Source organism: Dipodomys merriami, unplaced genomic scaffold, assembly GCF_024711535.1.
Source record: "Dipodomys merriami isolate MVZ:Mamm:240054 unplaced genomic scaffold, mDipMer1.0.p SCAF_1, whole genome shotgun sequence".
Taxonomy (NCBI): Eukaryota; Metazoa; Chordata; class Mammalia; order Rodentia; family Heteromyidae; genus Dipodomys; species Dipodomys merriami.
Genome location: NW_027202270.1, coordinates 31,683,696 through 31,706,237, shown reverse-complemented (window position 1 = coordinate 31,706,237; position 22,542 = coordinate 31,683,696). Strand labels below are relative to the sequence as shown.

The 22,542-nt window shown below is 33.7% G+C and overlaps 1 protein-coding gene across 3 annotated transcripts in view; it reads right to left on the bottom strand.

Annotated features, from left to right (window-relative positions):
* Calcrl (calcitonin receptor like receptor) overlaps positions 1-22,542 on the bottom strand; it is a 99,679-nt gene that overhangs the window by 10,116 nt on the left and 67,021 nt on the right. For all 3 annotated transcript variants that reach the window (XM_070019504.1, XM_070019485.1, XM_070019496.1), the window contains 4 exons: positions 10,692-10,818; positions 7,316-7,469; positions 5,840-5,900; positions 5,692-5,758 (listed from right to left, as the gene is read on the bottom strand). In XM_070019504.1, the coding sequence (XP_069875605.1) occupies positions 5,692-5,758; positions 5,840-5,900; positions 7,316-7,469; positions 10,692-10,818 (409 nt within the window). The remainder of the gene's footprint in view (positions 1-5,691; positions 5,759-5,839; positions 5,901-7,315; positions 7,470-10,691; positions 10,819-22,542) is intronic.

The window sequence follows — 22,542 nt, the reverse complement described above, 5'->3', positions numbered from 1 at the left end:
TTTGTAAATCTTAGGATATATGCAATGTACAAGAGCATGTATATTTGTATCTCTGGAATTGTGAGATTCATCTTATAAGTATGTTGATGTAAATGAATTTAACTTATGAAAATAAAATTATTGTACAATGATGGTTCAACACAGTTGTGAAATAGTTGAGAGTTTTTCTTAACTAATTTTTTCATGCATTTAACATTTTTTCCTATGGTTCCCAAACTAAATTTTTAGCTTAAATAATTATTTTTAATGTTGGTTTTTAAAGTAGCACCTCAATCACAATCTATATTTTATGGTTTAAAACATATATAGTATATAGTTATATTAACGATTTTCATCTTTTTCATTTGCTTTTTATGTTTGTAATAGTAATCCTTATAATATATTTTCCTAACAATTTTCCCTCTCAAATAGTACTGTAATTTTTCTTTATCCTTATGAAGAGGCTCTCATGCCATTGAGCAAGCTGCTGGTCAATGGAGATTATCTAAGTAGAATTATTTACATTCAGTAAGACCTGCAAGCATTCACTTTCTGCAATTATATATTTACTACAGATTATATACTTATTAAGCATTGGGATAGTATGCTTTTTAAAGGGTATCATATGACTTCGAATATACAATATGATTTGTGAAAGTCTTGTTGGACCAAAAATATTTCTCTGTGTGTGTGTGTTTGTGTGTGTCTGTTTCTCTATTTTTTCTTCTCCTCTCCTCCCTGTCTCTGTCTCTCTCTGTGTGTGTCTCTCTCTTTTTCACTCTCTTCCCCCCCCATGACATAAATCCTTATTTCTTTCACTTCTGTCCTCTTGTTCAGTGCTCATTCCCTATCCTGTCATAATGGACATTAACACAAAAAAGTCACATTATTAGTTTCCTCAATTTTTTTCCTTACTCTTACCTCTAGCCTCTGCTGTCTTTGTTTAACAATCTTAAAAATTCAAAACACAAGCCCACATATAATTTATATACATATATTTTAATAAATTTGAAAAGTAACTGTAATATCTCATTTTAGCAGGGAAAATAAACAAGTAGCACATTTGGTAATTGAAAGGATTTGTCATGAAATTGGATATAAAAATATTCCACTACTATTCTTAGAGAATTCAACATAATATACATATTAAAAATATACTGTTCACCAGAACCCTAATGACACACATCTAAGGAAAGAAACACATTTATACACACAGGGATACATAAAGAAAAAAGCAGAAGTCATGTGAATAGGAATAATGTAAAACACAATAAACTAGCAAGTCAGTGGTTCTTGTTCATCCCAGTATACTCCCTCTCTAAGCACTCATTGCTATTTTTAAATGTTTCAACTAACTGGGTGCTGGGGGCTCATGCCTGTAATCCTAGCTACTCAGGAGGCTGAGACCTGAGGGTCCTGGTTCAAAGCTAGCCCAAGCAGGAAAAGTCCATGAGACCCTTATTTCCAATTAATCACTAAAAAGGGCAGAAGTTGAGCTATGGTTCAACTTGTAGAGCCCTAGGCTTGAGCAAAAAAGCTTAGGGACCATGTACTGACATTGAATTCAAGCTCCAGGATCAGCATCAAAAATAAACATTTTAACTACATTTAAATTAAAGCTTGTCCCTAGATGAAAAGATATAGTGTCTATTTACTTGATGATGATTTATAATAGTAAACACATTAAAATCTTGATATATAAAATCAAAGCTTTTAAAACAGTGAAATATTACAATTCAGACACATATTACATGAAAATTTCTTAATTATAAAATGCGTCCTCTAAGTGGTACATCTTATCTACAATGTGAAATCAGAAACTAGAATTAACAAAGGAACTTATCTTTGCCTTAGTTACACCTTAAGCAGCCAACAGTGTTACTGTGTATTATTCTCCACGACATATCCACATAATTGTGATCTTTACATATTACTTTATTTTCTGTAAAGTGTCAAGCAAAAATAGAGTAATAATTTCCAATTTCAGGTAAATTTCATTGAATTTACAACACACCTAGTTAAGAGGAAACCAATTGTTACTCTGACATTCATAAATTTCAAGAGCTGGTTAACACAGACATCTTCAGACCACTATATCACCCCCCAGAGTCTCAAAAGGAAGCAGAGTAGATCAGCACAGTGTCTATATGAAGATTTTTGAAAGCCATTTTCCAGTAAGTGTGACCAGTCATTCCTTAAACATATCCTGAAGTGAACTAAGGATGTCACACTGAACTCTATTTAAATGTGTCCTCTCTCAGGTTCCCTTTAGCAGAATCTATAAATGCTTTACTTCACTTCATTGCCACCCTGCTCAAAGGGAAGTCTGATTGAGGAAGTCAGCAGAAAGCGACTGATTGTGGTTAAGATGATTTATAAAAATTCTGCAAAGACTTAAGACATGAACAATGACTAAGGCCCTCCCAAGACCTTGAAAATTGTCAGGACTACTGAGGAGTCCTCAAATTTAAAAGAAGGGCAAAACAAATGGTCGAGATACAGTCTCCCAAAATCTTGCTTTAGGCTGACAAGATGCAAAGTTCTATATGAATAAAGTGAATATTCACTTCCTTCCTTTCTGAGCAGCTTGATAGGTTGGGTTTCTTTATGGCAATTCACTCAGGCTACATCATCTATCTTCCTTCCTGAAGTTGATGTGGACAGGCTTTTCAGAAGACTGGGTAAACTGCTATTGCAGTCTGGATTTGTGCTTGTATTTCTCGCATCTCTCTGGAGTAGAAGTTTTAATTGCCTGTCTCATTGTAAGGCAGATCATTTGTAATGACATGCGGCCTCGTATTTGTTCTGGAATCTACTGGGTGGCTAAACACTGCATCTTAATTTCCTTACAGAGAGGTTTAAAACAAAGCAAAAGAGAATGTTCCCTAAAACCCACACCCAGCTGTAATAAAGCCAAGACTCAGTGTTTGCTCTGAGGACAAAGAATACAAAGCCAGGCTGTCTAGGGGTACACTGAACTCAGTGTGTTGCACATGCCCATATTGTGAAAAGGCTGTAAGAGAATGATATGTTTCTACCTTTGAGTTTTCTAGGAGAATCTACATTAAGTTAAATGGTCACAGAGAACACAAAGTATCTGTGTGTTGATGTTTGGACTTGTTGTGGGGTCAGGAACAAACCAGAAAGTGGACCCTTAATTAGTGCTAACAGCATTCCAGGCTAAGTATTTTGTGCATTAACATATTTAATCCTCATTAAAAACATAAAATCACTACTTATTTTGTTTCTAATTGACATAATACTTATACTGATTTGTGGTATGATGTTATAATTTGATACATGAGTAAATGCATGGTCAAATCATTTCTACTTCCTCAAATACCACCATCTCTATATACATGTTCAGAACTTTCAAACTCCATTCTAGCAATCCTGAAATAATTAGTCATTGTAGAGACTCTTTTTGCCCTACTATGCTAATAGGACCTTAGAATTCCTACCTTTTCTCTGTTTGGATACTGACTGTCCATTCTTGGTATTTCTACTATAACCCACCTCTACTTGTTTATTCTTTTTTTTTTTTTTAAAAAAACTTTCTTAGCTTTCTGCTGTGAGTGAGAAGATACCATCTTTACTTTGATCATATTATTACCATAATGTCCTTCATTCCCTTCATATTTCTACAGATGACAGAATATCATCCTTTTTGTGGCTGAACAACAAACATTCTATTGTGTATGTACCATAGATAGGTAGTGTATATGTACATAAAATCATACATAGTTTATAAATATATACATATATGTACACTACATTTCTATCTATTCAATGACCAATGGAGATCTTGATTGAGTGTTCACATTGGTTATGTGAATAGAGCTATACAAACCATGAGGTACAGGTTCCTTTGGTATATTGAATTGTATTTGGTGAATAGTTTTGTATTTTGCTGTTAAGTTATTTGACTCTTTCTTGGGTGGTAACCCTTGTGGCACACAAATTTCCTTCTTCTTCATGTGCTTATCTAGTTTTCTTAGCCCAGTTTCTTGAAATGACATTTTTCTTTAAAACTAGCTTGATGATGGTGACAGAGATTGTTAAGTTGCATTAAGTTACCCAAAGAGCTGAATTCTAATTTGGGTTTTTTTTCTGTGTGTGTGTTATAGTAATACCCTATATTAAATATTATAGCTTTATATTATGTTTTAAAGTCAAGTACTTTGGTGCTTCTAATATTGTTTTGGGTTCTACATTGCTTTGCATTTTCTGGATTGTGAGGACCCATATGAACTTTGTGTGTGTCGTTTTCAGTTCTTTGAAGGATACCATTGATACTACGATAGGCATTATATTGAAATTGGGGATTGATTTGGACAGTATACACACTTCAACAATATTGATGCTTCATATCCAACAGAATGGTATTGGTTTCCAAAATCGTGTCATGATAATTTTATATGATTTTTGTACTTTATATAATTCTAGATAACTTTCACTGTTCAGGTATTTGACTTCCTTAGTTCAATTTCTTCTCAGGACTATCTGGAGTGTGTGTGTGTGTATGTATGTGTGTGTGTGAGAGAGAGAGAGAGGGGAGAGAGAAAGAGAGAGAGAGAGAGAGAGAGAGAGAGAGAGAGAGAGAGAGAGAGAGAGAGAGAGAGAGAGAGAGAGAGAGAGAGAGAGTGGGTGTGTTGTGAATAGGGTTGCATTTATTTCTTTTTCAGCCAATTCCTTGTTAGCATTAATGTTACTATTGCTACAGATTTACCTTTTTAATCAAGATATATTTTTAAATGGCATAGCAAAGGTACATTTTTCAGATCTGTTTGACTAGCATTCTAGCATAACCACATACTAAACCAAAGTTAGAAAACACGATAAAATAATAGAAAAATTTTTGTGTTATGAAGAGACTAAAACTAAGAGTTGAACTTGAGAACTTATCTTTTTATATCTAACTACCAGTAGCAAATAAGGCACTCCTCTTAGAAAATGGAATTGCCTTATAATCTCTAACTCCCCATGAAAGAAAACATGTTAGTATGTATAAATTTATTGCCAGTTTCAAATGTGGTAATGACAGCATCAAATGTATACATTCCTGTTTCCCTCATACACGCTTAAAGATGTTCAATTGTTATAGTTATTTTAGGTGATTATTATAATAATGAAATAAGTTCACTTATACTCTTTTCTATGTTAAAATACTGTTATTGGTGGTATTACTCTTACCTGTATGTGTTCTTTTCTATTGTTTGTCTTGTCCACTTATTTTTCCAATTCTGCTCTGGGCCCAAGAGGTCACACCTGTGGACTGTAATGTCACTCAGGCTTTCTTGACCTCTGATATTTATGGCACTTCGCTAATGAGAGGAACCAAGGTATTAGAGCATGGGAAGAGATAGCTCTTGAGTTTGAGTGTTTGCTTCTGCTTTGTCCTTGCCTGGTTGTAGTTTTAGCTCTGACTGTTTTGCTCTGCTCAAGGACAAAGTTCTTATCGGTATCTCTTCCTCTTCCTGGTACTTGCCCATTAGCACTGGTCTGTTCAGGTCAGGTTGCAATAGCAGCTTCCTGATGGGATGCCTTACCATCATTTATGAATTAGTTCCTTTGCTTTTCCTGCCTGCACCTCCAATATAACTCCTTCACTGCAAGTACACCATCTCTGACTTCTGAGATCTTGAAGAATATAATATCCATGAGGCTCAAAACATATGAGCCAAAGTGAGACAAAGGATTTTAATTACCTACCAGTAAAGCAGCACAAATAGGACCATGGATAATGTAGAGGAGATGGGTATCAGAACTGATCCAGCAACTAGGGGGAAAAGAAAGGCACTATGTTAAAGATTTTGTTTTACTTTGTTTCAAAAAAAGTTATAAAGAGATATTATCTTACTTGTCATTGTAATATAAACTTCTAGCAATGGCATGGATACAAGCAGGAATGAGTGGGAATCCTATAAATATCAGAGCAAAAGAAAATAGTCAATTTTCCTTATAGCATGGAACTCCTAAAATAGATCATGAAACATGAACTTCAGATATTCTTACAGCAAAAAAATGACTGGCCACCATGAAACCACAGAGAAAATATTATGGTTATAAGCCAATAACAGATACGATAAACTTAGATTTTTTTGTTTTTGTATATATTTGTCTATATTTACATATGTGTGCATTATATGCTAATATAAAATATTATTATTATTATTTTGTCAGTGATGGGGCTTGAACTCTGGGCCTAGGCACGGTTCCTGAGCTCTACAATTCATGGCTAGCTCTCTACAATTTGAGCCACAGTGCTACTTCTGGTTTTTTAGTGGTTTATTCAAGATAAGTGTTTCATGGACTTTCCTGCCGGGGCTGGCTTTGAACCACTATTCTCAGATCTCAGCCTCCTGAGTGTCTACAATTACAGGCATGAACCACTGGTGCCCGGCCTATAAATTATTTTGAATAAATCCTAATTTGCTACCTAAGCCCAAAGTTTGGCATCAATTCAGCATTTATATACTTTCTATAATATGAATTGGCTAATATTTGGTAGATGGTCAAAAATAGGAAAAACTGAAATAAGAGATGGATTTTTAGGAGAACACTTTGGTAGATTGATTATGGTATGTCATTTTCTGAAATGGAAGACAAATAGTTTTGTACTCAGACTTTTGCATGGTTTGACTTAGAAGTCACAATTTTCAAAAATGAAATGAGGAAATGCATTTTTAAAGTTATTCAGAATATACTGAAGACAGGGTATCTATGTCTGCATCTATCTTTATATCAATACCTACTGAGAGATAGATGAGAGACAACTACACCTATTCAACTCATTTCCTGAATTTTATGTTTTGCATTGTTCTAATGAATCTTTAAAGTCAGCCAGAGTAGGTCACTATTTGTTTTTTAAATAGTGCCAAGTCAACAGATTGTGTGAATCTTTGCATACCTCTGTTCAGCTCCTGACATTTCTAGTCTAACTATAAATTTACAGTTAAAAAATTCTCATGTTTTTAAAAGATGTGACTTCAAAACTAAGTGGAGCATCCTCATTCACACATGCCATAAAAATAAATTCAGAGCAGTGCAAAGACTAGATTCCTAATTTAAGATTCCATTTCCATTGTTTTAGTCACCATGCAAGACATGTTTATCAGAATGTTAATTAACAACTGATCACATCTTTAATCAGCCTTTGGCTTCTGAACACAGTAAGGGTAAGTGATACTTTAAAGACTGGGATTGATAAGAATAAGCAAAAATTTATATGTCCTTTACAAATGACTAATGTAATTTCTATGTCTCTATAACAAAAGGCCTCTTCTACGGGATTTCTTTATCAGTTAAATCCATAAATGTGAATAATTGCACTTACCCCAGCCAAGAAAATAATACCACATCAAATGTTGCTTCTCAGCAAACACAGCCACGACAATGAGTGTGTGGAGGTAAATCCCTTCACAGAGCATCCAGAAGTAATTGCAGCCCATCAGGTAAAGGTGAATAAACTGAGACACTTTACAGCTCACCTGTGAAGCAAAAGAAACTTCATGAGTCTTCATCTAAAGCTTCAGTCTAACTTATTTCAGGAAACATAGACTTTCTGTTCTGCAAACACTTCATATATAGACAGATTGTCAGATGTAAAATGCTAGTCTTCATGTCCATCTAATGGTGCCTCTGCAGACTTAAGCTATAGGTTCTAAAGGCCTCTAAGTCTGTCACCCAATCTGTAAATACCCAAACTACCTCATTTGTAGATGAGAATGTTTGTTTTCCTAATGTATTCTGGTTATATAATTATATATGTAAACATTTTCCACATGCAAAATATGATATCTCTTTTAGTAGTCAAACTTACTTGTTGCATATTCCATTAGAAAAATGTAGCATGTCTAAAACAATTAAAAATGTCACATACTTGGAAACATTTAGATACTACATGCTACTGGAAATATTATTTAGCCAGGAACTGATGGCTCATTCCTGTAATCTTAGCTACTCAGGAGGCTGAGATTTGAGGATCATGATTCAAAGCCAGCATGAGCAGGAAAGTCCATGAGACTCTTGATCTCCACTAATTCACCAGAAAAACCAGAAGTGGAGCTGCTAAACACAAAATGGTAGAATACTATCCTTGAGTGAAAAAGTTCAGGGGCAGTATACAGGCCCTGAGTTCAAGCCCCACAACTGGCAAAGATAAATAAATAAATAAATAATTTTTAAAAAGAAAAGAAAAAAGAAACATTAATAATATAATGAGCCTATCCACTGTCCCATTGAAATATGAAATCAGGGCTGGGAGGATGGCTCAGTGGTAGAGCGCTTGCCTTGCAAGCATGAGGCCTGGAATTCGATTCCTCAGCACCACATAAGCAAAAAGAAAAAAGCCGGAAGTGGCGCAGTGGCTCAAGTGGTAGAACACAAGCCTTGAGCTGAAAAGCTGAGGGACAGCGCTCAGGCCCAGAGTTCAAGCTCCACAACTGGAGTCCACCCCCCCAAAAAAGAAATATGAAATCAGATTTTTCATGTGGACTTGAAGAGGGAAAAATATGATTTCTTGTCTTCTACTTTATCTTCTATTTTAGAGGCAGGAAGAAGGAGCTTCACATACTGAATTTTAAAAAGTGGGAAAGAATAAACAATATAGCTTTATTCTCTACCAAGAAGAATTAACTTAAATTTCTCCTAGAAATACAAATTAGTGCCATTAGCTCATTTCTAGCCTGAAATGAAATAAATACTTAGTGAAAATATTTCTTTTGTTGAACACCATAAATCAACACCACTGAAACTTAAATATCAGATTAACATGGAAGAGTAACAATCATATTTTCATAGTAGTTAGCTTAAAAATGTGTGTATACATAACATTTATTTAATCCTTACAATAATTGTGGCTGGTATGATAGAACAAAAATTGAATACTGGAAAAGAGAGATGATTTGTTAATATTCATATATAACATCTATCAAAACTATAAACTTTATATAATTTTGTTACTAGCATCAATAATGTTACTGAAAATTTTGGTACTAATAATATTTCATTGTGAATGGTATACATTGATCCTTTTCTCTCTTAATTTGTCTCTCTCTATTTAGAATTATGACATTAAATTTTAAATAATGTACTTTTATGTAAAATTTATTAAAGTCTTGATTTCATGAAAAATTATTTACAGACTTATAGTAAAATAATTTAGAGCATGCTTTAGAAAAATATTTCCATGCATGGAATTGGTTATATAACCAGATAATAACTAAGTATACAATTAGATAATATATGTATATATATTAAGTATAAACACACATTTTTCTGTGTATTAAACCTAACATCCTTGTACTGAACATAAGACTTAGAAACTCTTGTTCTGCAGCTTTGTAGCAAAATTGAATCTTCTTACTTCAGAGAAACTCACTCTAAAATAGCAGGAGGGAAGCCAAGTTTGTTTTTTTGTTTTTTGTTTTTTTTTTTTGCTAATTATACCCCAGTGTGTTTCCTAAACCTGTGACTTTACACTGGAACTTATACAAGATTAAACAATCCGGATGCACATGTGCAAACAATGTAGGGAAATTTAGGACTTTGGAAATTACCCTAAAACCACACATATTAAAACACATATTAGGGTATTGTTCATTGACCCATTGGATAAAAATTTCTTTCCTCTGATTTCAGTAAATAGATACCTTAATCTTTAAAAATAACATTTCATATATACTTGTCCATAGACACACAAATCTACATTCAAATCCCACTATTTTCAGAAACACTGTTAAAAAAAAAGGATCGTAAAATTTTGAATGCTTTTGTTATTAGTACAGATATTTTAAATCAAGTATAACTTACCTGTGAATATAGATTGCATAAAATATGTAAAAATGACTAAATAAAATTGGATTTGTGTTTTAAACATATGACTCATAGAGAAACAGTTTTTTAGAAACAATGAGGTATTGGTAAAGATTTTCTAAATTTTAGCCTACTTATGTTTAGTATTGTATATGGAGTATATAATTCATTATTTTTCAAGTTTTATTGATGTTTAAAGTCAGCCTGGGGGGCTGGAAAGGTGGCTCAGTGGTAGAGCGCTTGCCTTGCATGCATGAGGCCCTGGGTTCGATTCTTCAGCACCACATAAGCAAAAGGAAAAAAGCCGGAAGTGGTGCTGTGGCTCAAGTGGTAGAGTGCTAGCCTTGAGCTGAAGAGCTGAGGGACAGCGCCCAGGCCCAGAGTTTAGGCCCCATGACCGGGCCCCTGCCAAAAAAAGTCAGCCTGATATCAAAAGTATAATTTCATTTTAAATTCTCATTTTCATATCCTTCAAATCACTCAGTGAGTTGCTTTGATTGGCTTTTAAATTAGATTGCATTAATATTGTATGGTGACAGCCCTGTATCCCAACAAACCAAAATGCTACAGCCATAAAAAGAGCTGAAGTTACAAGATAATTCTTATGAAATTCATTTTGCCATCCTAGGCAATACTGAGAAGTATTGACTTCTAAAAATTATAATATGGTTATTATAATATGGTTACTATGTGTGCTCATTATAGGTCAGGTCTGAAAATAAGCATGTATATCTACTTCCTTTTACACACACACACACACACACACACACACACACACACACACACATACACACATACATTCACACATTACATATATCAGCACACTAAACCCTACCTTGACTCTCCCATCTTCCCTGCTAGCCTCTTGAACTTGAAACTAGAACCTTATTACTTACTGGATTGGTGGCTACTAAGGCCTGGTTGTTGGCTACTGCAGTGAGGTGGATGATTGTTACAATAGAGTTACAAACAAAAGAGAAGAACAGATTTTTGTGCAAGGTAATCCTCTGGCAACCGAGACTCCTACAAGGCAAGAAAAAGTGTATTGATATCATAAAATATCTCCATGCTTTTAAACAAATCACGTTTCAAAGAAGATACATTATCAATTCTAGAAGCTGCTCTAATTTTGGAAGAGTTGCCTTTTTTTATTGTGAAAATATCGTACAGAGGGGTTACAATTACATGAGCAAGGTAATGACTATATATCTTATCAAGCATTGTTGCCTCCTCCTTTGTTTCCCCTTCCCATCCCTTCCCATCTCCTCCCCTCCTCCCCCCCCCCGTTCTCTCTCCTCCCCCACCAAACTTGTAAAGTTCATTTTTTGACATAATGTCTTATACATCTCATTGTTGCAATGGGTCCACTTGTATCCCTATTTAAACAATTGTTTTTTTCCCTTTCCCCTTCCCAAATTATACCAACATCAAAGACAGTGAAAACAGGGTTATGCCGTGGGGGAGGGACATACAAAGCAACAAAGAAATATCTTATAAATATGTTAGAAACAATAGCAAGCAAGAAAAAACATTTGAGCCCTTATTTTGGGGTTCATTTCGCCTAACATCAACTTATCTAAACTTTTCTGCTTGTCTCAGACATATACTAGCTATTGCAAAGAAGGGAAACCATGGGACCTATGTTTCTTTGGGCCTGGCTTACTTCACTTAATATAATTTTTTCCAAGTCTCTCCATTTCCTAACAATGGGCAATGTCATTCCCAGCAATCCCACTTTTGGGCATTTACCCAAATGATCACAAACAAGACCATACTGAAGCTACCAGCACAACTATGTTTATTGCAGCATTATTTACCATAGCTAAGATATGGAACCAACCCAGATGCCCCTCACTAGATGAATGGGTCAAGAAAATGTGGTATATACACAAAAGGAATTATATGCCTCCATCAGAAAGAATTGCCTTTTTCTTCCTAAACTTTATTCATAATAAATTTTTAACAAAGAAAGCTTCTTATGGTTTAAATTCAGAAGCAAATGAGTTTAATAAGGTAAACACTTGAAGAGTTTAGACATTCACCTCTATAATAACTCTACATAATTTTTCTGTTAACATGTATATCGATACTCACATAGACAATGTATAATTTTTTTTAACCACAGACCTTTGCTCAACTGTAAATTTGTGTGTTTTGTTGTAGTCATAATACTGACCAATCATGAGAAGGTGAATGATTGTAATTAGAAGTAATGAACTGTGTCAAAAGTATATACTAAAAACAGTGAGATTTATTCAGCATTGTTGACTTTTTTCTTATTGTGTATACACAGACACATACACCCCCACATATCTATCATATATATACACAGTTATATCATGTAGGACTAGTACATACTTTCATTGAAGTTATTTGTGCATGAGATGAAGAATTGACCATGAAGAGGTGATGGACAGTAGATTTGGAAAAGGGGTCAGAGATGATAAGTCCTGTTGCTTTTCAGGTTTACCCCACATTCACTCTAAGATTTTCTGCATATGGCTATATTACTCATGACAAAACATCACTTCATGAAGCATTTAATTTGTTATTGGGTCACAGGTTAAGACAGAATAGAGTCTGTTTGAAGCCAAACATTTAATGTCAAGTCTAAACACACATGTAGGAATAAATTAAGTCATTTCTTTACACTTACAAAAATCTCACTTTGTATATTTTACTAATATATATATATATATATATATATATATATATATATATATATATATATAACTAAAATGATTATCCTAGATAATTCATGGCCTACAAGATTGCGATTTGAGGCCAACATGGGCCGAAAAGTTTGAAAGATTCTTAACTCCCATCAACCAGTCAATTACTGGTTTGGACTATGGCTTAAGTGGTAGAGTGCTATCCATAAGCAAAAAAGACAAGCATGAAAACCTAACAAAGCTCTGAGTCCAAACCTTGGTTGGTTCTCAAAAGAAAATAAAAAAAAACTTCTACTTTGAAAACTTTAAGAGGATTTTTATATACTTTTATCATTATATCCTTTATTTTAAAAAGAATATGTGTCATGATATGAGAATTACAATGGGACACCTAAAGAACCTATCCTCTTTAGCTCAAACCAGAGATATCTATTTAGGAAACCTGATATGAAGTTTACCTGTTCAAATTGTAATAAACTGGACCATTGCCAAATCATTTCACTTTGTGTTGTGAAAATGGATTCTACTCTCCAAAACATTAATCCAGTACTTTAGTTTCATCCATTACCTCCTGTAGGCATGTCAGAACTGAAATAAATGCACACACATGCTGCTTGACATATGGTTTCCATCAATCTCTACTAGATTTTTAGTATTGGTGCATATTGTTTTCTTCTAACCATATTCATTAAGACATGTACATGGACTGATACAAATAACATAAACTTGTAAATGAAAACCAAGACATGTAATTCATAAACAAATGAGATGTTTACAGAGACTTTAAAATTTCCACATTTTTTCCACTGTTAACCTACATCCAATTGTACCTGCTAAATTCTGAAATTTTCTCATTTTATTCAAAATATGAAACTAACTCATGTATTAGCTCGGAAGCATTTTAAAAAATAAATGTCTTTAAATTTAAAGTGTCTCTCTCATATTAACAAAATAGAATATAGAAAGCATGGTTTATAGGTTCAGATCATTTCCATTTCATGATCTTTACATGTAAAGATTTTAAAGCAGCACTTTCATATGTAATTTTGGTATCAAAGCTATGGAGGTAAACTATGTGTTAACAGCTGTCATACTTTGTATGGAACAATTGCAAACAGACAGCATCAATTCAGTACATATGACTGACTTATAGTGGATTTTTGAAGGTGAATCTGAGAGTGAATCTGGAAGCTACCACTTCTTTTCAATATGACAAAGATTTCTCCTCTGATTTCCTCTGATTATTGATCTGTATTATTTATACTATATGAATCTTCATATAAGTGGCTTGAATTTTATTGGCTGACATTGTATCTGTGCTTAGCATAACATTTCAACTATGCTGGGCACTCATTGTCATCTATTTTTTTTAAATACATGAGTACAGTAGTGGGTCTGTGGCTCAAAGTGGTAGAGTGCTAGACTTGAGCGAAAGAGCTCAGGGACTGTGCCCAGGTCCTGAGTTCGATCCCCACAACAACAACAAATGATATGAGACCCTTGTCTGCTATATGGGTGGTGAAGATCTTCTCCCAGTCTGTGGGGTTTCGATATATTTTGCCAGCTATGTACTTTGTTGTGCAGAAGTGCTGCAGTTTAATGCAGTCCCATTTATCCAGCTTTTCTTTGATTTGTTGTGTTTCTGGATCTTTGTTAAGAAAGTTTCATCTTGTGCCAAGGAGCCCTAGTATTTCTCCTATTTCTTCTTGTAATATTTTCAAGGTATCTGCTTTTACCTCAAGGTCTTTGATCCATTTGGAGTTGATTCTGGTACAGGGTGATATATAGGGATGTAACTTTAGGTTTCTACATGTATTTAGCCAATTCTACCAACACCATTATTGAAGTGGCTGTCTTTCTTTCATCCTATTTTTTTTGCTCCCTTGTCAATGATTAGGTGGCTGTAGGTCTGTGGGTTCATTTCTGGGTCTTTGAATCTATTCTATTGGTCCTCAAACCTGTTCTTGTGCAGTACCAAGCTGTTTTAAATATGATGGCTTTGTATAGTTTGAGGTTTGGTATTGAAATTCCTTCAGCATTGTTCTTCCTGCTAAGGATTGTTTTTGCTATTTGGGGTCTTTTGTTGTTCCATACAATTTTTGGATTGCTTCTTCTATTATATTAAGGAAAGAAGTTGGGATATTGATGGGTATTGCATTGAATTTGTATATGGCCTTTGGCAGTATTGCCATTTTCACAATGTTAATCCTCCTAGTCCAGGAACATGGAAGGATATTCCACTTCCTGAGGTCTGCTTTGATTTTCTGTTTCAGATTTTTGAAGTTTTCATTGTAGAGGTCCTTCACTTCTTTGGTTAAGTTGATTCATAGGTATTTTTTTATTGCAAAAGTTGATTCCTAGGTATTTTATTTTTTTAATTGCAAATGGAGTTGCTTTCCTAATTTCAGCTTCTCTCTTCTCATTGTTGGTGTAGAGCAAAGCTACTGATTTTTGTGGCTTGATTTTATACTCTGCTACTTTGCCAAAGTTTTGGATCAGCTCAAGTAACTTGGGAATGGAGTCTATGGGATTCTGTAGATATAGGATCATGTCATGTGCAAAGAGGGAGAGTTTCACTTCTTTTCCTACTTGGATCCTCTTTATGTTTGTCTCTTGCCTTATGTCATATGATTTTCCTCATTTGTAAGAACTAGAATATGAATATGACATTCTTAACAGGGGATCTAAACAACCCAGGTGCTTAGTGCAAAGTACTTTATATAATGAAGCATATTAACATGAACTACAACTTACAGAAACAAGAGGTTCTGAGGTTCTCATTAGATCCTGTATATAGTTCATTTTTTTCTCTATTCTTGTTTTTATTCTTTCTTCATTTCTCTTAGTTTTTTTCTACCTTGTGTTTTGCATAATAGACAATGCAATATAGAGAAGGAAATGGAATCACAGTAAAAGTAGAGCAATGGATGAACCACAGCAACATTGATACTCACTTGACACTATGTTGCATATGAACATGGCAAGGGAAGAGGGAGGAGTAAGTGGGAGATAAAAAGGAATGGAGTAACAATGATTAAAAACAAATGTACTTATTGCCTTACCTATGTAAATGTAACCCTCCCCAACTCATCACCTTTTCAAGAAAAAAAGAAAAAAAAGGAATAAAAGGTGGATGACTATTGTGAAAGAGTTCAAAGGATTTATAGAGAAAACTATAGATAAAATGATGGTTCATAGGTTTTAGAAACTGCGAAAGAATAAAGTGTTTCTGAGTTAAAAAAGAAAGAAAAGTAGCATATAAGTCATAATTATATGTCTGATTTAACTAAATACTGTAATATTTTTCTGCCTTGAGTAACAAAATAATATCATAAAATTATAGGGCTAGGAAACATCAATATTAACTATGATCAAATCTTACCTCAGAGATATGAAACTGCCCTTAAAACAATTATACTTTAAGGAGCTCAAGGATTTTAAAAACATATCCTGTTCTTATTTGAAAAAATGTAAGAATTGAGCATAGTAAGACAATTTCCATATGCTGAAGAATAATAAAGCAAACAATGTAACTTATTTTCCCAAAAGATTTTAAGCTATCCATGGTGAATGTCAGAATCATTGTGTTTACTAGCATGGTGACAAGTGACATGGAGAGAAATCCTGCCTTTTAAAGGGAAGATTTTTCCCATTCGAATTTCATATGATATAGAAATTTGTACACTACTTTATACTATGAACAAAATATATCAGAGCAGAAAGAATGTAAACAATATAAATATAGCCCAAGCTACAAAGTACAGATTTCCTACTATGATTTATCTGATTTAATTTCCAAATATTCAGATGATTTTCTCAGTAGATCAATAATCTTACATTTGAAAGGACAGTTCATTTTAATCTGAATGCTGCCAGAAACAATGGGCCAATTTTTAAAAAATGTACCAAGGAATAATTATTATTTCTATTTTTTGTTTACTGAGTGGATCATTGTGGTGACAAAAATTCTGACTATAAGGTAAGTAGTGGCTCTCTTTTGGAACTATGTGGGATCCCGTTGAATGGATCCAAAAGTGTATGAGAATTTCTGCCAAGGTGATCCGAGAAAATCCCCCTGGAAGAGAAATAGTTGTTCTTTCTTCACAGTTTTCTCCCTTTTTCTTCTTCCTTTTCTTCTGTCCCTGTTTTCAAGGGCATTTGTTCAATGGAACATGGGCAGCAGTTAGGGAGGGCTGCTTTTATTTATTTATTTATTTTCTTCTTGTGAACAACTGATGTTCTCTAATTTGTACATCACCTTGATACAATATTTTTTCTGGTTTACTAATAGAAATGGACATGAATGGATCAAGAAAATGTGGCATCTATACACAATGGATTTCTATGCCTCCATCAGAAAGAATGACATTGCCCCATTTGTTAGGAAATGGAAAGACTTGGAAAAAAAATTATATTAAGTGAAGTAAACCAGGCCCAAAGAAACATAGATCTCATGGTTTCCCTTCTTTGAAATAACTAGTATATGTCTGAGACGGGCAGAAACGGTCAGATAAGTTGATGTTAGGAGAAATGAACCCCAAGATAGGACTCAAATGTTTTTTCTTTCTTGCTATTGTTTCTAACATATTTATAAGATATTTCTTTGTTGCTTTGTATGTCCTTCCCCCACGATATAACCTGTTTTCACTGTATTTGATGTTGGTATAATTCGGGGAGGTGAAGGGAAAAAACACAATTGTTTAAATAGGGATACGGATGGACCCATTGCAACAATGAGATGTACAAGACGTTATGTCGAAAAACGAACTTTACAACTTTGGTGGGGGGGAGAGGGAGGGGAAGGGAGATGGAGTGGGGTGGGATGGGAGGGCTGAGAAGGGATGGAAAGGAGAAACAAAAGAGGAGGCAACAATGCTTGATAAGAAATGTACTCATTACCTTGCTCATGTAATTGTAACCCCTCTGTACGGTATTTTCACAATAAAAAAACTTAATAGTAAAAAAAAAAAGAAAAAGAAAAGGAAATGGACATGAAGCCATCTGATGAAGAACTCTTATGTTTCTGGCACTCCAGAAGCAAGCAACAAACAAAAATGGTTTTAGAAGTAAATTTTATAATGATACAAATCACCATTTATTGAGCTCTTAATACATCCCAGACCCAACTTTAAAGACATAATCTTCTTTAACAACCCCTTAAAATATTGTTATACCTTAATAAAATTGAAGTAAGTTGCTTAAGGTCAGACTCCTATTAGGTGATCTGTTGAATTAGAATGTTGAAGTTCTTAAGGAAGCAATAAGGCTTCTATCTACTTAATTATTCATTTAGTCAGTATTTACTGCTGCATAGTAAATTTGTTGGGCACTGTTTCTAGATTCTTAGGAAAGAGTTGTGAATCATACAGAGCAAAGCTTGGTCTAATGTTATTTTTATTACAGTGGAAGGCAAATAGAAACATAAATTCATGTAATTGCCACGAGTGATATGTGCCTTCTAGAAATTTAAACATGGTTAAGGGATAGAAGTAGACCATGGCCAGAGTGATAGAATATTCAAGGTAGACCTAAAACAAGAGAAGATACGGGAGAAAAGTATTTCAAGCAGAAAAAATACCCTAAGTCAATGTCATAATCTTGACCAGAACTGACAATGAAATCAGAAAGAGGAGTCCACTCTTGCAGTCTTTATTCTATTGGTGAAGAACATTAAATTAAGAACATTAAATTTGTAGTTTACAGAATTGGCTTCTTTATTCATACTGCCTTAGGTTGCCTTTCTTTCTACTTTCCCATTGTAATAGATAATAGCTTGCATTTCTTATATCCTCATCTTTTCAATTTAAGATGTTCTCAGATTTTAACATTTTAAAACCTAGGCAGTAATTTTTGTTTATATTTCCTAAACATCAAAAAAGATGCTACAGTTTCAATGGCTTATCTTTATTCTCTTCTCATACATAGACACATCTATGAGTCCAATCTGAAAAAATAAACTATGTGTGCAAGGGTGGAAACAGATTGTAAAATATATTGTCTTCTGTACAAAATATGACTTATTGTTATTTCTGCTTTTAAGTCAATTTTTGATGCATTCAGATAATTGTATCATTTTTATGTAAGGCCATTGATCACCAGTTTTGGTAAGAATGACCTTTTGTCATTCAATTCCCCAAAAATGAAATCATAATTAAATACCACTTATGCTTTAGTAAGCTCAAGAAAACTAGATGAAATATAGCTATAATGACATTTATAACTACAAAAAGATCCCAAAGAAATGAAAATTTGTGATCTTTAGCAACCATTTATAGTTTTATACATTTATTGTTCAAAATAAGTACAAATTCTCCAATGTAGTTATTTATTTTATGTTTCCCTACTTGGGACTCTTTTCAATAAGTAATATCAATTACTTGATAGCAGAAGTGGATTTTGTTAAAACGTATTCATTATTTCTAACACTATCCTGTCCATATTCAATGATAATGCTCTAATGTAGACATGCAATTATTATATAATTCCCATGGGCATATTTTGAAATCTGAGAATTAGAGAAAATATTTCAAGTAAAATTATACTTAGCTAAATACTACCCAGAGTTAAGTGGAGGCATGCTGGAATGCATGTATATAACAAATAGAATGTATTTCAGAGCCCAAGAAAACACACACACACACACACACACACACACACACACACACACACACAACCATGAAGAAATGAACCAGAAGAGTTAGGAAAGCAAGAATGCTTGAGGGTCAGAACAGGCAACTATCTTATTCCGGGAAGACTCCATTATTGTGTGTGAACTCAGCCCTGGGGGAACGTTCTGGGAGTTTTTTGCCAAGGTCCATTTGGATATTTATTAATAAAGGTTCACAGTTCATATAAAATTATCATTACAGGAAGACTAGCCTCGGGCAGCTGAAGCGAAGCACATGAGCAAGTCTGTCCTGTCATGTACAACATGATTTCATGGGCCTTTTACAGCCCACGGGCTGGATGTTCCCCACCCCAATAAACTACACGAGTAAACGTACTGATTTGTCAAAACAGTTACATCAGTGGCGTTTGTAGAGCAGGACTTGTGAAGAATTTCTTTAATACTTCAGTACATTTCGGATTCAAGGTTGAAATACGTACATTTTTTTTTCAGGAGAAAAATGATAGGTTTTAGGAACAAACTATATTTGCTTTAAGTCAAGAGAAAAAGAGGAAAGATAAAGTGATATATGCAGGTATGACCTGAGAAAAAGAGGTCAAAATTTGGGCCATTATCTTGAAAAGCATGAACACAAGCATTGACGAGTTATTTCATTAAGCTTTGATCTACAAACTGGATAGTTTTTGGTGATGTTGTTTCTTCTGCTGTGTTTTTTTTTTTGGGGGGGGGACATATGGAAAAGTGGTATTTTCTAGATAGTTTTAAATACATATCCTGGCTTTAAGTCTGTTTAGATTCTTTTAGATGTTTCAACATGATGTTCTTTGAAAAAGAAAAAAAAAAGAAATAAAGATGATCAACTCTTTTTTCCCCTCTATACAAGTTAGATGTTACATGCTCTTTTCTGTCCAAAAAGCTGAAGACTTTTGTCTGCATTGAAAAACAAAAAAGCAAGGTTGGATCTGCTTTCAGATTTTAAACAGTAATTAAGATATAATTCGTAACTAATTGCAGTAAAGTTTATTTACTTTTTATCTAAAGGGTTCTGCTTTATTTTTCTGAAGAATATTATGAGAAAGAGTCATTGCTTCTCCTGGCTTGGGAAACACCAAAATTACATCCCTCTTTCTTTCCCTCCCTTTCAGTTCTCTTTCTTTTTATCTCCTCTCTGACTCTGTCTTTTAATTGGCTCTAGTATAAAACAAGTATATCTAGTGAATAGCATTTCATGTCCTCTGTTTTCAATTTAAAGCATGGATGAGTAGTAGATTTTTCTCTTCCTGTTCTAAATAAAAAATAACAAACAGTACTCTAAGTCAACATTTTGTATAGTTCTTGGTTTTTCTGGCTGGATCAGTGACCCTCATAATCAAATTGGGGGGATAAAGTTTCCTTTAGTAAGTACTAACACAAGATGACTACAGTATGAGGGAATAGATTAAGCAGCAGAAGGAGTATGCTGATAGATTTTTTTTTATATACACAGCAATTTTGTATCAACATTAGTTTCACTGGGAATTGTTTACAGGTGTCTTGGCAATAAAGCTAGTAATTTCTGTCACTGATTTTGCATGGACACACTGTATGAGGCACTGCATTTCAACATGTTCTGAGATATCCCTGCTCTTCCTAGCTTGCTTTGGTCTCTATCTGTATTATTTTATAACACTATTTTATAAACTTCTACTTATCCATATCTTAGAGTCTTAATATAATTCCTTTTGCCATTGATGAATGTAGCACAATCCAGACAATCTCTAGGGATTTGTTGAAGTTTACAGATAAGACATGAAAAAGTGAGCCCTAAAGGTAAGTTCAAAACTAGTTCATGTCTTTATTTCTCAAAAATGTATTGAGGGTTTACTAGGGTAAACTCTATGATATGAAAAGAGTCAAAGGACAGGTTATTTCTGTTCTCGTGGAGCTAAATATGTAATCTACTCAAAAATTATAAATTCTTTAGTGTGAATTAAAGTATGTGGTAACATGCCCAGTATCTTGGGGTTGTATTAGTCATTTATCATTTACATAATCTTTGGCTTAATCCAATATAGCTATATATTTAGCAATTTGATTCACAAGAATGTTTATTCTACATTTATTTTTCTCTCTATGAACATTACAATAATTTCTTTGCAAATATAGTATATCAGAAATGAAATTTTTGTTATTTAATTTTGATTTAAGGATTCTAGTTAAAGATTCCTACCAGAGCTCAATATATACATTTAAGCCTTTCAGTGGGTTCCAGTTACAACACCAATAAGAGATAACACTAAATTAACACTGAATCTCACCAATAATATTGTTACTATTTCAACCCTTGTGACAAATCTGTGCTGCAGATAATATTACAATTTCTACCTAATGTAATTCTACTTTTCATTGAAGTGTTTGGTTCAATGATTATTTTGCCTTGGGCATTTCTGATTCATGAAACAGAACGAGTCTTTCCTTCCTCTGTGTTTTCATTTCTCTTCATATTTCTGAAATAATGCTTAAAAATTTCTCACATTGCTATTTTGTAGTGTTAATTTTGGATGAATATTAAAGATTATTTTAGATGAGTTCTTAAATAGTTTATGTGCCCAAATGATGATGCACTTAATTAGAAAGTAAGCAACCCATATTATTTATTAACTAGTCTCTAAATGTCAGGTACTGTGTAAATATACTTTGCCCAAGTAGCTTTCAAATATCATGGCCTTCACTTTTTAAAGCTAAGTTTATTTAAGAGATGCATTAGGCTAAGTGCATACAATGTGTAAGTGATGATAACAAGATTAAATATATATTCCAAGCTTTTGATCACTGTTAGGCTCTCCACTGGAATTAAGTCAGGCTAGAATTCCAGAACATGACTGTTGTACTAGCTCATCTTTTTATTTCACTGTACAGAATGAACAGTCAAATGTACTTTCAGTTGAAACTCTAAGTATAAAAAGTAATTATTTACATTCTTCTAAAAAAGTTTATGTAGAGGACAAGGCCAAAGTTCTTATGTTGTCAAGATATATAATTTTGCATTATCAAGGCTTTTGCTTATGTAGCATGCTCTCCTAAAGAAATGAAATTTTAGTAACAAACAAATACATATATTCATTACATATAATGTCTTTATTTTTTTAAAAAGCTGTCCTTCTAAATAACAGACTAATTCTACATAAAACTTCCCCACCCTGAAAAGTTGATTCTTTCTGACAGAGTGAGTCCTGTTCCATTATGAACTGAGTGAGAGGTTTGATTAGAGATTTAGACTTGAATGCTGAACATTTGTTTACATGGTTTGCCATTACATGGCTTTCTTCATTTCCTCACAGTAAATATGTATGCTTGTAAATCTTAGGTTCTTTCACATGAAGAAGCCTTGTTAATTTTGCATTTCCTTTTACACCAATAGCTAGGACTTCACTTGCATCTTTCCTTTCAATTCAAACGCATTTGAGA